Source organism: Pangasianodon hypophthalmus, chromosome 26 (assembly GCF_027358585.1).
Source record: "Pangasianodon hypophthalmus isolate fPanHyp1 chromosome 26, fPanHyp1.pri, whole genome shotgun sequence".
NCBI classification, from domain to species: Eukaryota; Metazoa; Chordata; class Actinopteri; order Siluriformes; family Pangasiidae; genus Pangasianodon; species Pangasianodon hypophthalmus.
In genome coordinates this window covers 10,660,137-10,679,061 of record NC_069735.1, presented here as the reverse complement: position 1 = coordinate 10,679,061, position 18,925 = coordinate 10,660,137, and the positions used below count along the sequence as shown (strand labels likewise).

At 38.2% G+C, this 18,925-nt stretch overlaps 1 protein-coding gene across 8 annotated transcripts in view; it reads right to left on the bottom strand.

Moving 5' to 3' along the window:
- atp11a (ATPase phospholipid transporting 11A) overlaps nt 1-18,709 on the bottom strand; it is a 99,229-nt gene extending 80,520 nt beyond the window's left edge. For 7 of the 8 annotated variants that reach the window (XM_053229791.1, XM_053229792.1, XM_026932030.3 and 4 more), the window contains exon 1: nt 490-3,858. In XM_053229791.1, the coding sequence (XP_053085766.1) occupies nt 490-564 (75 nt within the window). In that variant the 5' untranslated portion in view covers nt 565-3,858. Of the gene's footprint in view, nt 1-489; nt 3,859-18,210 lie in introns of those variants that run through there. The other variant, XM_026932031.3, reaches the window with a different exon arrangement.
- Nucleotides 18,710-18,925: the final 216 nt, after the last annotated feature.

Genomic DNA, 18,925 nt, shown 5'->3' with positions numbered 1-18,925 from the left:
CAAAACTCCAGTGTAGTCTAAAGGATTTTATCAGATGTCCCACAGTGCATTGCCTCAAGACAACATTCCCATTTAAAACCACATTCCTATAATACTTCAGAAATAATTAAAGAAACACTCCCATCATTTGAAAAGAAACGCTCAAAGCTCAGTGTGCACAAATTGTTATCAAAAATATAGCTGTATATATATATATACATATATATATATATATATATGTATATATATATATATATATATATATATATATATATATATATATATATATATATATATATATATATATATATATAGTTGTAAAAATAAGTTGTAAAATAAGTTACAAGATATTAAAATAATTACTCAAACTTCTCACGAACTGATCGAGCCTTTTATAGGCAAGCTGGGCATGCCATTATACACACATTTCAAGGAAGCTAAAAATACTCAAAGACACACAAACAAACATCCCAAAATTCCAAAGCGTCCGTAAAATGAAATCATTTCAACCTGTTGCAGCGTGTTGTCTTCATTATGCCCGGCTTCATATCTGTAGATCTTCTCTCTCTTCTCTCTTACACCCATAAACTCCAAGCTGTGGTCTGATATCCCCCCCAAAAATCAGATACGTCCTCCTGTCTGTGTCTGTGTTACTCATATAGAGTCTGTCGGTTATCGCTGACTGTATGTTACAGGGTTTCTTGTCGAGCTGGCGTGGTGAGCCTCGCAAGCGCTTTTGTAAAGTGATGTCTGGTCGAGCCAGCTTAAGTTCCCACGATCTGAAAGTATGCTTCTGTGTGAAGAAGCATGACCAGCCTCTAATTCCATCGACCTTCTGGCTGTCTACAGTCACATGAGCTCTCAAATGATCTGTTTGGGTTGTTTTTTTCCCCCCAAAGAAGAAAAATCCGTTTTAAAGGCAGTTTGAGAATTAAATGAATTGAAAGTAGATGATGTCAGGAAAGCGGTTAAGAGCTTTCAATGGTTTTCAGTTTTATTGCTTGAAGACATCTCATCATATTCTGCTCTTTTTTAATGCAATTTTTGTCTGTTGCAGTTGATGGACAATCTGAGATCCAGCTAATCAGCATCTCTAACGCATCTGAACATTAGAATTAGATGTTAGAAAGGCAGATCTCCAGAAACCGGCCTGCTCACAACCTCTTCATCAGTGGACACTAGTTACCTGTTTTAGATATTCAGTGCAATTCTGATGCAACATTTCACAGCAGTGAAAACATTGCTAACAAGAAGATCCTAACAGGCTGGAAAAACTAATTTACCACAAGAAACCTAGCACATATCAGTAAACAATACAGACCATTTTTTTCAGAAAACAGAAAGATAACAGTGAGGCAGTGTGAGCTTCTCCACTTCATAATAATAGCTACTCCATTTATTTTTACTGACCAATACAGCACAGTCCCGCCCACTTGGTTTCTACTGGCTCACAACACCTAGGCTAGGTCAAAGTTCACGTACATGAAGTAGTCATGAAGCAGAAGTAACCACTACACTACAAGAAGCATCTTTCAAGTTCCGTGTCTTTTCTTCATCACTGAACTGTCTTTTTCCGCCAGGTGAATTTTACTCCCATTTGTTCTGACTTTAGCTGAAAAAGCAAAAAAGCATCGTTTTACGTCGTCTCCCACATCACCGTAGGAAGGGTGAACATTCTACTTTCATAAATGCTACGGCTAAGCTATAGATGCGAGCACCTCGGATTCTGCACCAAGCTGCCAGTTCCACTAGAAATAAATCTCACATCAGTAAATTCTACTCAACTTTCCCTGAACACTGATGACTTTTAAAAAGAAATTAAACAATAACACGCTTGAACAATACTGCATTTAAATGACGTCTTTTCACTTTCATTGTATCATTTTGTTTCCATGATGACCAAATAAATGTAGATAAATAAATAAATGTCTTACTGGAGTGTATGAAAACCCTGCTAAGAATTCTGGATTTAATACACACTATCTTCAAGTATGCATACTTTTTTTGCACACTACATTTTTTAAGTATGCATACTACTTTTTTAAGTATGCACACTACTTTTTTAGGTATGCATACTTACTTTCTTAGTGTGCATACTACTTTTTTAAGTATGCATACTTATTTTAAGATATACTACACTCCTGTTTCTGTACTCAGTAGTGGCTCTCTATTCATGCCGTCATACCTTGATGCTCCGCCCACAGCCCACACAGCATTTTATACTTATTGTACTTATCTGTCACACACTTCAGAATCTTGCAGGCAGTAATCTGATTGGTTATCCACACTTCAGTGTATACGCACTTGACATAATCACAACAATAGTTTATCGTGAGATTTTTAAATTGTGTTTGGTTCGCTCTGTGAGCAAACCAAAATATCCTGATACACGCTGCGTGCTGTGAAAATGTCCCAGAGTGTTAGAACATGATTTTTTTTTTTTTTTGCCATATTGAACACCCTGCTGTTTCACTCTGTTGTTTAGAGACGCTGCATGTCAGCAACGTATTAAATAAACCATAATCAATTATTTAGGGATTATATACAGATAAGAACCAAAAACAAGAGATGAAGGCAACAAGATGAGTCAAATAGAAAGAGATAAGAATGAAGAGAAAAGAAGAGAAGAGATAAGATGAGAAGAGAAAAAGATAGGAAGACAGATGAAGATAGAAAATAAAGATTAAGAGTGGAGAGGAGAGTGAGATGAGAGATAAATAAAACTCCTTTCAGAATGAATCTAATTGAAAGTAGTTGTCAGGACACTCAATTTTATTGCTTAAAATCATTTAAAATCATTGTAGTTGATTCAGGAAGTGCACTTACACCTTAGAGATCCGGCTAATCAGTATCTTTTGAGCATCTGATCATTAGTATCAAGTGTTAAATTGGGTATTAGAGAGGCAGATCTCCAGAAACAGATCCACTCACCCTAATTCAGCACTGTTAGCTGGTTTATATGTTCAGTGCACAAAGCCGTCCTTTCCTCTTTTACAGCCAACAGAAATAAAACACATAAATGTAAATGATCACTACTTGGAAAAAGGGACACTCTTAGCTCTTAGTACTTATTTAGTATTACATTTAATTAGGCTCTTTGTACTGATAGCTTTTTACTTTGTTTCCCTGATGAATACTTAAACGTATATTACAGTCTTACTGCCGTGTGTTAGAACACTACTGTTTGGCGAAGTGTGAAAGATGTTTTCAAGCCTGGGAGTAGTCCAGCAGTCTTCTTGAAAACCATGGTCTGGAGTTCGCTTCCACCGAAACGTGGTGTGGTCCACATCAGGTGTGGAATCTTTCTGCTCTCGGTGCCTGATGCCTAGTAAATGTCAATGTTCCAACTTTTCATGTTACTTCCTGTTTCAAGTTTCCTGATGATGATGAAGAAAGGGTTATTAAAGGGATGAAATGCCTTATTGACATGTGACGTTCACGGCACTGGAGCAGTGTACTTGGCTCACCTTTGCCGCGTGAGTGAGTGTAACAGAGAGCATCAAGAAAATCACAACAGCCTGCATGGCTAAAAATTTGCTTATATAAATCTGGCTCCATGTTTGCTGGTATTTCGGCATGATGCCATGCGTCCAAAACACGCTGTCCTTCTCCACTTGAGTGTTGCAAATAAATGAGACTACCATTTTGCAAATATGCATGCACAAATGTGACGTATGGAGCCACACGTGAGCCACGGTTCTGAACGAATTCTATGTTAACGCAAATCTGCGAATATAAGCCCTTCCCCAAAACGAGGGCAGTTCTGAGTGTGGACCGAGTCAAGTGTTCACGCCAAGTCTGAAAATGCTGGAGTTTGTTTGCACACTTACTCTGGGCACACTCATTTTAAATATGCATACTACTTTTTTAAGTATGCATACTACATTTTTAAGTATGCATACTTAAAAAATAAGTATGCATACTTAAAAAAGTAGTATGCATACTTAAAAAAAGAAGTACGCATACTTAAAAAACAAGTATGCGTGCTTATTTTATATTTTTTTATATGCAGTCAGGTCCATAAGTATTTGGACAGTGACACAATTTTTGTTTTTTGTGTGTTTTCTTTTGTGACAGCCAAAGATTTGCATCTGGGTATTAAAAATAATCCTAATATTTATGATTGTTAGTTTGTCCAATTATTTTTGAGCCTGTGGAAATGGAAACACTCTGTAAAAAATGGCTGTAATTCAAACCTAAATGGTTACTGCAATATTTTTGTTAAACCCTACACTTCAACCCTACACACTGCTACACTTCAAAAACATCATGATTGCTTCATTTCAAATCCACTGTGCTGGTGTACAGAGTCAAAATAATGAAAACTGTGTAACTGTCCCAATACTTATGGACATGACTGTATATGATGTTTCTGTACTTAAATGAGTATCTCAGTAACGGTAGATTTCTATTCATACCGCTATACCTTACAGAGTCTCAGTCTCTGAAGCTCCGCCCACATCCCAGACTGCATCTTACACTTTTTGTACACTTATCTGTCACAAGCTTCAGAATCTTGCAGGCAGTAATCTGATTGGTTATCCATGCTTCAGTGTACACGCTCTGCTCATCACTGACACAGCGAGCTGTCAGGAGACGAGAAGAGATGAGAGGAGAGATAAGAGGTGATGGAGAGGAGGAGAGACAAGACGAGGCTAATGAAAAGAGGATGGATAAAGAGAGGAAAGGAGGAGAGATGAAAGGAGATAAAAGACAAGAAGATGCAAAGGGGGATAAAAAGATAGATGCAGACGAAGATAGATAAAGAGGAAAAAAGAAGGGGAGATGAGATGAGACAAGAGAATAAATGAAGATAAATGAAGGAGATGAGAAGAAAGAAGAATGAGAGGAGAGATAAAGGAAACAAGGGGAGACAAAAGGGGATTAAAAAAAGAGAGATAAGAGGATAAATAAAGAGAGATATAGGAGATGAGATGAGACCACAAATAAATGGAGGACAGACAAAGGAAGGAAAGGGGAGAAGTGAGGAGAGGAGACTAGACAAGATGAGAAGAGAGGACAGATAAAAAGAGAAGAGAGGACAGGAGAGAGAGAGAGAGAGAGAAAGGAACAGAGAGAAGATGAGAGGAAACATGACATGATGAGAAGAGAGATAAAAAAAAAGGGATAGATGAAGAGAGGAGAGATGGGACAAGATGAGATGAGGAGGTAAGAAGAGAGACAAAAACTGTGAGAAGAGAAGAGAAGAGAAGAGTTGATGGATAAAAAAAGATAGAGGAGAGGAAAACAGATAAAAGGGGATAGATAGAGAATAGAAAAGAGATGGAAGAGAGTGAATCTTAATGTCCTAGTAGAGTATTAAAGTTGTTGAAGAGGATGGAGTGTTTTCTCTCTCTCTCTCTCTCTCTCTCTCTCTCTCTCTCTTTCTCCACCTGAGTGTGTGAGAACACTGCTGTTCCACTCATCCTTCATTAAACCCCTTTTTCAGGCAGGGAATAATGCATGGAGCCTGAACGGTCCTCAGAGCACGCACTCCAACGTTCACGTTCTCTCTCACTACATCTTCAGAACACGTCCCAAACATGACAGCTTCCCAGTCTATCAGGAAAAGTCTCAATTATATCACGCAGAATAATTCAAAATGGGTTCTGATTATTTGGTCACATGGCCTACTGGAGACTTTAAAAAAAAAATCTAAGATTTTCCACCAAACTGAAATAGTGCTTTGTTTTCGAGCCACTACATACCCCTAAAACACTGAGACACAGCCTGAGCAACAGAACATCAGTTACTGAAAAGCACAGCTGGCTTATTTTTCCTGTAATCCTGAGCCACTGGGGGAGGGAAGGGGAGAGGAGGGGAGAGGGGGGTGACACTCAGTCTAGCCAATCCCTGAAGGCTAAAGATTTGATTGACAGTTTGTTGTGACATCAACAGTGTTGAGACTGAAGCAGAAGGATGAGAGGTGGACAGATTCAGCCAGCTGTGTGCTCTAAATGAATGCACAATATAAACCACTGCCTACAGTTCATGAGCATGAACACACAAACACACACACAAACACACACACACACACAAACACACACACACACACACACACACACACACACACACACACTAAAATGGTCCAGAACTGACGAACCATCAAATTAAGGTTAAACAATCCTATGTTGTTTAACAGTGATGATGATTGTGCATTGAGTAAAGAATAAAACACTACAGGGTGTGACGTCATAGGAAAATAATCAACGGGGTGGTGTCGAGCGACACTGGCGACTCCTTCCACAAATGTTAAATAAACATGTCCTTAAAGAAAGCTTCAAAATATTGCCTTGGAGCCGGATCTACTTTCAGAGCTGCTGCTGTAGAAAATGAATCAACACCTTCTGACCAATCAGAATGGAGAATTCAGCAGCATTGTGCTCTAAAATGTATCATAGTATCAGCATTATAGTGTAGTAAATCGAAACCAAAAATCAAAAGCTACACATACAGCATGACACAGTCATAACGCAGTGGTTTATCCTCTGCCCTTTTCTCCGTCTCTATTTATGGCGGCGTTACGTCTGATCTCAGGGGGATAATTGGAACTGTAACGGCTGTGTTACAAACGGGCTGAGGTGGACGTCTGGATTGTAGAATTGCACACTGTGTAATACTGGGGGTTAAAATATGTCCTTAGGCAGCATAAACACGTTCACAATCACATCTCTCTCTCCAACTTACACACACACACACACACACACACACACACACACCAGTCACCTCATCAGGAACACCATACTAATACATCCTGCTCTGCCTCAACAAACAAACAAACAAAACAACAACAAAAAAAAAAACACAAACACAAACACACGGGGGGGCAGTGGTAGCTCAGTGGATAAGATGTTGGACTACTAATCAGAAGGTCATGAGTTCAAATCCCAGCACTGCCAAGCTGCTACTGTTAGGCCCTTGAGCAAGGTCCTTAACCCTCAACTGCTCAGTTGTAAGTATAAGAGATAAATATAAGTCGCTCTGGATAAGGGCATCTGCCAAATGCCATAAATGTAAATGTAAATTCTTCATAGCATGGGTTCCACAAGTACTGGAAAAATTCTTTCAAGATCCTGGTCCATGTTGACATGACTGTATTACATAATTGCTGCAAATGTTTTAGGCTGCACGTTCCGCACACCAGTCTACCCCCCACCAGCCTGAACTGTTGACACAGCTCAGGTTAGGTCCCAGGATTCATGCTGTTGACTCGTACCATCTGCATGTCGCAGCAGAAATCAAGATTCATCAGACCGGACAATGTTTTGCCAGTCTTAGGCTATCCAGTTTTGGTGAGCCTGTGCCCACTGAAGCGTCAGATTCCTATTCTTGGCTGAGAGAACTGGAAAAATATGGAAAAATACGTGGTCTTCTGCTGAGTCCATCCAACTCAAGGTTTGGCATGTTGTGCATTCTGAGCTGCTTTTCTGCTCACCACGGTTGTACAGAGTGGTTATTTTAGCCATCCGCTCAAACCAGTCTGGACTGCTCTAATAATAAACAAGGTATTTCCACCTACTGCTGCTCACTGGATGTTTTTCTGCATTCTGATGTGTGATGTGAACATTAACTGAAGCTCTTGACCTACATGATCTTTTGCATTGCACTGCTGCCACATGATTCGCTCACTGGTTGATCAGCAGGTGTACAGGTGTTCCTAATAAAGTGGACGGTGATCATATGTACACACCCATAATTTTTACTCACCCAGACTTCATTTCACCTTTGTGACAATGGATCTGTGGCAAATGCTTAAAGTGTGTGTGTGTGTGTGTGTGTGTGTGTGTGTGTGTGTGTGTGTGTGGGTCATGTATCATCTCTGAGAGAGCCATTAAAGGGTTCTGCCCTCTTCAGCACTTTGAGACTACAGTGTTATGAGCAAGGTGCCGTATAACCAGAGCATATTATCGAGCTTCGGTGCCGCTGCTGATGGCTTACCTTCCGCCTCATTAAATCAGCATGATCCTTCTTACTCACACACACACATACACACACACACACACACATCAAATTCACCGCTTACATCACAGCTTCACAGATCTGTGTGCACACCAGGATCAGAAGAAAAGTCCTTATGCATTAATTATAATGCATTTAGAAGAAGTGTATGTCAATAATAGGACAACATTCTCTACTGAATGGTTTATACTTGGGCATGTTGATGATGTTGAATGCAAAATTAAATGAATTAAGATGGCCTGAGCTGTAGGAGTGTACCAATATTACATTTTCTCTATCACGATATTTACTGAAAATATTATCGCTTACAAATATAACCATAGTATTGTACTGAAAAACAAAACTTAGCTAAGGTTGGTTTAAATAATACTATACATATTTAGTTTAACATTACTTAGGATCATCCTTAAATTTATTTTATTACTTTTATTTTTATTCAGATTCATTTCAGTTAGACGTAAACTGAGATATTTATAATAACAGTTTATGACACTGTCACCACCTAACTGACTACTGTGCTGACGTGAGTGTTTTCAAAGCGTTTTCATTTGGACTGAGATTTTTTTTTTCCTTCAAAAATGCTGTTTGGGTAGAGTTTTTTTTTTTTTAAACTATGTTTTCGAAAATATCCATATACATTTGGACAGGGCCTGCGACTCATCACTGGACGCTTAGCAAGGGCCTTAGACGCCTCGTGTTTTCATCCATGACATCAGCTTTTTTTTTTATAAACAGATAAAAAAAAACAGATATAATTTCCTGTCCCGACTTCCTTTCTTTCCTTCTACAGTTGCTTGTTTTCTGTCTTTTCCCCCTCTTCACACCGCCTTCTTTCTGTCCAGAGTGTCAATAATAATGATTACAGAGGCACACTGATTTCCCCTGACAGCCAGTAAACTCCTCCCTACAGCAAAGCCAACTTCTATACTAAATGTGTGTCAATTCATTGATTGTCGAAAGGATTAATATCATGAGCAGGACGTTTGTCCGTAATGTACAGTAGAATGTTTTGAAAGATAATCTGCACTACAGTGCTGGCCCACATATGTATACAGCAATTACAATGAGGTCAAACATGCAAAATTCACTGTATGCCATTATTAAAGGGCACATTAAAGGGGCAGTATGTGAATATTTTAGAAGCCCTCTGTTGCCTGGGAGGTGAATTACAGACAAAGTGAAAATACTGACACACCACCTACATATCTCAAACCAACCTAACTCTCTCTTTTAAACCTATATATATCCAGTGAGTTCTGAGCATCTCTGTTTCGGATAATTTCTGGCCCAGAAGATGTAAATCTAAGGCTGAAATGAAAAAATTGCCTATTTTCTTAATAATTATTGTACTATTATTCTACAGTTTTTAAGCTGTCTTTGAAACAGTATATTACAGGATCTAGAAACACTTACATTTACCTTTAAATGGCATAACCCTGTCTTAAAAATCATAGCAGATTCTAATTAAAAATATCTTTAGTGTTATGAAATAAGTGCTGAGAGATGTACTATGTGTCCCAGCTTTAACAACTTTCGCTATTCGACAGGAAGGAGCCGAGGCTGTCAGGTACACAAAGTGGAAAAGCTTGATGGCTATTTTGAACAATTTATTTCCGCTATTTCAGTCCATGGCTATTCAAAATTTCAGGCCATTCAAATCAAAAGGTTAGTACAGTTGTGTAACTGTTACCTAATCCACAATGTTCTAACAGACACAGACAAATACAGACATGTTTCTGAGAGAAAGTGAGCTCAGGAGTGCAAACACTCCAACACACACACACTAACTGGAGCTGTGTCCACTTCCTGGCATACACGATGGCAGCCATAGTGTTTGAGGCTCCATCTTTTATAACAGAATAACAGAAAATGGAAATAGAATATAATTTAAAAAAAAAAAAAAACAGAAAAATGTAACTGTAAATAACTGAAATTGAATTTTAAACTCATACAAAAAGCTGCAATTACATCCTAAATACAAATGATATACAGCACATTTCAACCAGACTACATATGTGCAAAAGTTTGCACCCCCCATGGTTTCTGGCTGAATATTATCTCTATTTTAAAATGTATCCAAGAAGTAAAACTAAAAAAGCGATTGTATCTTACAAAAACTAAACAATTCATGAGACAAAAATCAACAAATAAAATCATTTGAAAATTAGCCATGACTCTCTCAGTCTCAAGACCTAACTTGTTAAAGCCTGTATAAGACATCTAGGAGTTATAAAAGATGTGTGATGAAGAATATGTGAGGTCAGAGGCTTCAGAGGGCTGAATATTACTATCCAAAAGCTGCTTAATGGACATGAAAGAGGTTATAAAGTGCATACTTTTTAACTGACATCATTTTGATTTTTTTGCTATTATAATACGCTATTTGATTATGTTTGTTCTGTGTAAAGAAACATGACACAATGGTTTTGTCCTTGGGGTGTACAAACTTTTGCACATCATGGCATACTTTGTGATCAAAATATATTGTATGAATTGGTTACTATTACTGAGTAGGTTTACAAAAATACAGTCAACAATCAGTAACCAGATATTCAGCTGGGGGGAAAAAAGAAAAAAATGTACTTCCTTTTTACAGTGTTACCAAGTCATGTGACCACTGACTATCTGCATATTAGTTTTAGAGTTATGGAAATTGTATGAAGAATGTTGTAACACTTTCAGCTCATAGATGATGAAAAAGTGGATGGGATGTTTCCCAAATAATTTTATACCTCCTTTAGTGCTACAGTGTTATATAGCTTCTGTGTCACTGTCTCATGATGTGTGTGACATGAATTTTTCATACTGCTCCACACCTAATATGAAGACTGAGGAAGTAAATTTACACTGATGTTTTTTCTACCTAGGTGAAGGAAAGTGCAAGAAGACAGCTATGGGAATAAAAACAGGGAACACATACATTCGTGGCAAAGACACAGTTGTTAGGCCACACTCAAGATCACATGACTATTCGTTTTTTACTGGTCTAGCAGTGACTTCTAAGTGTAGTCGACTAGTCATCTTTTTTAGAGTTAAAGCAAAAACTGATTCAGGACATCAATCCAATTCAGCAATACAGTTAAATGCTGAGGGAAAAAACTTCAGTGCCTTTTAGGCTACATTGAAAACAATGGACATAAAGTGTAAAAAGTGTAATAAATATGAAAATAATAAATTTATGCATCATATTAAACAAGTTAAAAATTGCTGATTCTGGAACTGAGAGTGCGCAGCATGGAAGCTCATGTCCATCAACAGAGTCCTTAACGCCTTCCTTGGACTGAGGATGCTACGTCTACAGCAGCGTCTAGGAGGCTTCTCCAGACTGATAAAGACCCGGGACTTGAACCGCCATGTTTATCTCCAGCCTCAGTAGCGTCTGCTGCTAGTCTACACTAACAGGTAATTTTGCAAACATGTCTTTTTTGATCCGTTTTGTTTTTCCATTCACAAGAAAGGCCATTCTTTGGTCAGCAAAAATGTAACCTTTTGATATCGCTGACGTAAGATATGTGATGTGACGTCCACAATTCCTGCGACTCTGCAGCTATTTTAATTTCATGTTTGACTGCTTTGTATAACATACAAGCATCACTTGGGGTGTCCAAAAAAAACTAAAATGGAGAAAATGACAAAGGTCATTCGCACAACTGGCATGCTCTTTTCTGTCATTTTCACGTTTCACTGTAGACAGGAAACTTTTGGGGGAAAAATGATTAAACCTAAAAATCTTGTTCTCACACTGCGTTGAATAATTCCAGCCCCTAAAAAGACGAGACGCTGGGAGATTTTTGGAAATCAGCCTGGATTTTCTAGCCTGGACATCATGGAGGTCTCTTCACGTCCTCTCTTATCTTCCACTCCTGTCTCACTCGCCCTCATCCTCTCGCTATGCCAGTCTCCATTACACCACTTTAGATAAAAGAGCAGCAGTGTGGAGAGAGGCTTTTCACAGGCATACACACATCCCCTCTTCTTCTCTTCACCCGACTCTCAATCCCACAACCGAGAAACACAAACTGAACTGTAGCAAAATTACTGATCAATTACTCGGTCAACTGAAACTTAATTTATTGACCAATGACTTACCGACCTCAATGGAGAGAATTTCGCTGATTAGTAGTGTTTGGGAAATGACCCTGATGAGAAAATCTGAAATAATTCCACCATTAATGCTTTTTAATTTTTGTATATTATTATAAATAACACATTATAAATAACATATTTACTAATGTAATCAGATACTAATTACTAACTCATCATATAACAACATCATTACAAAAGTGTTGGGTTTTAGTTACAGAAATAGAAGCAAGTGAGAGCCAAAATCTGCAGAAGAACCGTCACAGGTTCTTTTTTTCCTCTTTTTTTAAATATATATTTATTCTTAGTTTGTTTCATTTATAATGTTTAATTACTTTTAGTATACTTTTAACTGTTTGTGCTGATGTAATAGATGAATTTCCTTCTGGGATGAAAAAAGTGATCTATCTATCTATCTATCGATCTATTAGGAGTGTAAATAGTTCATCACGATATGATACAATATCGATTTTCTCCGCCAGTGATACGATATTTGCCGATACCTCAAAAATTTCTGCGATGCGATTTCGATTCGATTCGATTAATTTATCGATATTTCAATATTATGTGCCTAGTTTACACAAGCAGTTACATTTTTAATAACTCCCAAATGCAACCAAAATACATAAAATGAACATTTAATTAAACTCTTTGAAAATTGCACACTCTCTATCCCAATTGGGACATTTACAACAACAAACTAACAAAAAAATTTACACATTATTTATTTTTTTTTTTTTCACACTGATTTGTACATTCCCATTAAAGGCCGTTCCGGTAAAGTTGGCCTCCATTCTTCCTTTTCATCTTCATCTGACGAGCTTTCATAGTTTTAGTTACAAGATATATTCCTGAAAAGAACTAGGAAGTGGAATTTTAGTGAGACGTGTTGAACACAGATAAGCGGAGTGATACACACACTGAAACGTCCCAATGTGGTTATAGGAAGTATAAGCACTCCTGGAACTCCGCACAACCAATCAGATTAGTGGACCAGAATTAACTGTTAATTAATTCAATACATAACATCGCAAAGTCACTGGGCCCAAACTTCACTCACTCGTTTTTTGCACTGAGTCTATCCCTTATAGGCTGCAGAAGTGGAGTATTTAGCCTGACACACCCACCACACCTACACCGGTCTGTTTGGTGCAAGTGAGTTACATAAGCTCTAAAAATTCTTGACTCGAGGTGATTGTTTGCCCCATCGACATTTCCCGCTACAAAAGTACTAATAATGCAATATACAGTAATAATAATAATAATAATAATAATAATAATGTAATGATGTACCGTAATAATGTATTAATGATGTATACAACAATAATAATAATAATAATAATAATGTAATGATGTACCGTAATAATGTATTCATGATGTATACAATAATAATAATAATAATAATAATAATAATGACCAAACATAGTAAAGTATTTAGTGACATGCTACAAAGTGGAAATACACAAACAGCCAGGATGAAGTAATTGGGGGGAAATGCAATAAAAATATCACATCATTTCATATTTAAAGACATTTTTTAAACAACTGTGAAACCCTGAGTTTTACAGTACCCTTACTTATTCAATGTGGAAATGGAAAATAAAACATCCGGGACAGAAATATATTTTCGGCCAATTAGCTACTAGTTAAGCGGAGCTGATCAGTTTTTGTGATTATTTTCAGGGCATAAAATTATTTGTTCCTTTCAGTCTGGGTTTTTGAAGTTTTTGAGTTTCCATATTATACAACAATGCGATTGAATTCTTGATTATGATGATTAATTTTCCATAACAGCAGCTCTGACAGTAGTTCCAACCGCAAGGAATATATTAATGAACTTATTCTAATATGTTAACGTTTCTATAGTAACAACTTACACAGGCGGATGCTCTACATATATGTTTGATGTTTATTTTGAAATTTTGGAAGGAGTCTCCAGTGTCTGTTCTTTGTAACAGTTAGAGGTAAAACTATAACTTTTTCAATATGGAAAAGACTTCAGGATGAAGGACTCTCAGAGACATGACAAGCTGCGTTTTCTTGTTGTTTATTAACTTCCAGAGAGTGAAAGAAAGAGAGGATGGTGAGAGAACAAGGGAACGTTTGTAGCTGTTACAACCTTCACAACATTAAATGTAACTACAAATAGATAAGCGTATGATGTGGTGTTGTTCTACACTATTGTAATCACTGGCAAATCTCTGTGGTAAGAGAGGAGTAAATCACCTCGGGACTTCTTGTTTGGAAAATAATCAACTTGAGCAGTGGTAGCTTTAACCCTGCGCTGCTTCTGGCTCATCACGCCACCCTGTCATTGATCGTTTCCTTATAACGCCATGCTCCAAAGTCTTTTATTTGTTACGTATATCAGTATAGACCAATGGCCGCAGAAATAAAAATACCTAATTGTATTTTCCTTGTCACTGGTGTACCATCGAGACGGCATGTTTTGTACATTTAGTATGTATCTGTTATCTAGGAATCTTTAAATAATTTTAATTTTATATCTGAAAGTGTATTTCTAAAAACAAAAAATGTAGCACAAACTAATTTTATGGCTCAAATCAACACAAACCTGCGACAAGTTTCAGAAGTGACTCCATTTCTTGGGGTGCTAACTTCATGGAGGTTTATAAAAGTACTAAGACATTTAGCATGTTAAAAATGTATAGTGACATTATTTGTCGTAATATCCATATTGTCCTGTAACCTATGCTACTCTCAGGACAATAATTCATGGAATGGATCATATATAGTACTTATTGTTATATAAATACAAGCCATTAAATCACTCTATAGGTTAATATGAGGAAGTGTGACAGAATAAATAGCCTATTAGTAGTTCTGTAAAGGATTTGAAACTGTGGTGTGTTGAAGTGTTGCTTTTTTTTATCACAGTTCAATTGCCGTTGTGGTTTATGAGTCATTTCTGAACAAATCAGTGGATGATTAAAAGAAGAAATCATTTCACTGAACATTCAAACCACAATTTCCCTCTTTCAATAAACTTTCCGCTTGTCCCAGTTCCATGACAATTCTTCAGAATGAGTTTATTAATACTGTTGTTTCCGAAAACATTCCGACCCCTCGACATTCCGAAGTGTCTTAGGTCAAATTGGTGTTATTCATCTCAAACAATACACAAGAAACCAGCTTTCCAGTTCATGTTCCAACACGGGACCCAGCATTATACCACTTAACACCACGCTTCACCACATGCCCAACATGCACAAACACATGACCTATGTGCTCAGTGCGTGTGCGTGTGTGTGTGTCGAACCCGCCGGTCCTCCCGACACGTCTTCCCGGATCATCGGCGCCCTGTCAGCGATCATTATGACCGCTGTCTGGTGGCCACCAGTGAAATTTACAGCATCTGTTATCATGTCTGTTTGATCACAAAGACAGCCGTCAACAGTGCGTAAATGTTGGCCTTCAGGGGTGTCAGAGATAAATAAGCATGCTGGATCACTTTTAAACAACCACCGTCACCACCGTCAATACCACCACTATCAACGAAATCACATCGCTAAAGGCACAACACGGCATTCTTCTGTGTATGAGGAAGAATTACACTTTCTAAAACTTAGAGATAGCAGTGTTGCCTTGCTGACAAATCAGAGCCTCGAAAGATAAAGGCTCCATGATTGAATGCTCTAAGTTATTTACTTGTATTTGTGTTCTTCGGTGCGTTAGTTAGGACTGGATACACAATGTTACAGTGTTAGGTGATTACGGCGTGTTAGGAAGACTACGATAATTAAAAAAAAAAAACACTCTTTACAACTGTGGTGAGAAGAAAAGCATCTCAAAATGAGTAAGACATCAATGATAAGGCAGCAGAACAGCAAAAGACCACATCGGGTTCGACTCTCAGCCAAGAACAGGAATTGGAGGCTACAGGCCCAGGATCACCGAAACTGAGCAGCTGAAAACTGGAAAAAGACCAGGCGATGTTCTGACTGGCTGATTGGATAAATGCATATATGCGCAAGTTTACGCTTATTACTAATAAAGTGGTCAGTCAGTGCAAGTGAATTGAGGTTAACAACATGTGAGTATAAAATAACTATAAAACAACTAGAGTTCCAGTTAATGGAACTTTTTCTATAAAAATCTACCAAAAAAAAAAAAAAAATCAGAAAATGAGGAAACATCCAACGTGATGCATGTTACTGTGAGTATCAGTGAAGTCGAACACTGTTACAGAAGTAGTGATGACATCCACGACGCTTTCCGGAAAAGTGTATTAAAATGTAATTTAGCACGATTTGAATGTCATATGGTTGTAATGCCCAGTTCTGGTTCAAGCGAAACAATTTATGATCTCATTCTCATTTCCCCCAAAATAACACATCTTCTGATTATAAACTACACCCAGAAACTACATAATAAAAGATCTACATATAAACCCAAATCAAAAAAAGCTGCACTTATGATCTCAATCCAAAAAAAAAAAAAAAAAAAAAACATAAAAGTGTACACCTACAAAAAATATAACATGCTGAACTAAATCTACCAATAATCGCACCAATACAGAGCCTAATCTGGACTCTGGATATGAAAGACTCATTTATTTTTCCTTATAACCCCCAGAATCACCCGCAAACTCGTACCCAGCTCCTCAATCACACCGGCGATAAGATTCAATTGAAATTTAGCCACATTACTCTATTAAATAGCGCAATCAAACTGTGGTCCATTTTCCGTCTCGCGCTCTTTAGTCTGATAGCATGCGGCTTTACGAGCTTTAACAAAATGCATGTCCGAAGCCACACCCTATCCACTTGTCTGGCACTTTTGCATTTTCTACTCACATTATGGCTGAAATAAAATCCCACAACATACTACAATAGGTTAGTATCAGAAGAAGCCAACCGATAAGCCCTAGCAGGAAGAGAATATCCGGAATACACTTCGCTGGTCAAAGGGAATAGGGAATAGGGAATATAGGCACAGATTGGGACATGACAAGACTCTTGGCTGTTAATTGGCTTAAACACATGGCCTAATTCGCGTAATACTGTATAACCCCGGGTCAGTGCCGTACAGCAACCTAACAGAAATGACTCTCTACTATTAAAATGAAAAATAGCCAATTATAAGAGTCACAATAAAGAGGAACCACAGACAGCAGTGTAAATATATCAGTTTTATATACATATATCCATCTATCTATCTATTCAAATATACACAAGCACCTGTGTATATATACACAATACACACACATATAAATATATATATATATATATATATAGGCTTATAAGTTATCCACCAACTCAAAAGACTGTGGTGCCAATACAAAATTTGTACTTATTACATTAAGCAAGTATTTAAGGATTTGCTCTTATTTTTCTGGTAGCAGTCAAGACCTATGTGTCTTGATCTCCACAAGACGCACCACATCTCTGGATTTTTTTATTAGAGCGGATTTGACCTATTTTAAGCCTTGAAGATGTTCCGCTAACACACACAACTCACAAATTATGTTAATGCACTTCCCTCATCATGCTTGTTCTGTTTCTCATAACACGGCACCAGCTACTGGGACAATTTCAGTATCAGGTGTCAGGTATCAGCTTTTAAACAGAGCTCTGATCTAAAAAAAACAAAATGGAAAAAATGTCAAATGGAACAACCCTGTTGTAATCATCGCTCTCACTTCCTATTTCACAGGAAGCAGCCGTTGTATCAGGGTTCGGACGGCCCACCTGTAACGTTTCTCGTGAAACAGGTGTGTTTTCATGGACCTGTTGGAACTTGCAGGTTAGGAGAGGCTCGGGTTCCTGTTACTGGTCATGTCAGATACAATAACCTGCTGTTTTGTTTTTGTTTTTTGTTCCCTGGAATTTTAACCCACTCTGATGTTCAAATGAGGATCTCCATCACGTGTTCTTTCTTTCTTTCTTTTTTTTGCAAATGCAACCTCATGATCTACAGATGTTTAGATGTCTCTTATTTCCTACTCAGTGTAGATGCTGATGCACTCCTAATAAACATCTACATGTGTGATGATCACACACATCATGGCTGATGGTAACAGATCTCCTACATCCTGCAGCTTTCTTTTATACAACAGAGTAATCAGACCAACAAGTTGGCAGGATGTACTAATGCCATGCACCACAGAGAGAGACTGTGTGTGTGTGTGTGTGTGTGTGTGTGTGTGTGTGTGTGTGGGGTACTCACCCAGCGGGTGATGAGGTTCCGGATCGTACTGAAATCCATGATCTCGTCTCAGGTGCTCTGTATCTTCTCTGCTCTTCTCTTCAGTAAGGGAGAAGGCTAGCTGATTTTTCTACCCACTCTCTGATCCATGACTGTCCGGCTGCTCTTCCTGCTTCCTCGAGGAAATTAAAACGAGACACGATCTTCAAAACTGAAGATTTATTTCTCTCCAGGTTCCGCTGCGCTCGCGACGCGCTCGAGCCTTTGCATACTTTTCAGTGCGGCGCGTTTTTCATCAAGTCGTTAAAGTAAAGCGTCGTTTTTCTGCTCTTTAGCGCTGGTGCTACTTCTCCTTCTCCTTCTCCTTCTCCAAACTGTTGCCCCGGAGCGGCTTTGCTTGTGTTCTTGTCTCGTCTTGTCTCTCTGTCCTCTGTGCAGTGTGTGTGTATATATGTGTGTGTGTGTGTGTGTACGTGTGTGTGTGTGCTGCCGCTGCCGCTCCTGCTCCACTCTCCTCTCCTCTCCTCTTTCGCAAATACGTCACGAGCCCTGACGCGCATGCGCACTGCCAGTCACACCCACCCTCCCGCATTAATTTTAAACACCGCTCAGCCTGATCAGGCGCCCCTCCTGTGTTGCCATGTTTGCGAGAAACCCTCATTTCTGGCTTATATTTTTATGTTCAACTCATTTCTGACTTTTGTTCAAATTGAATTATTTCTATCTACACATTGAG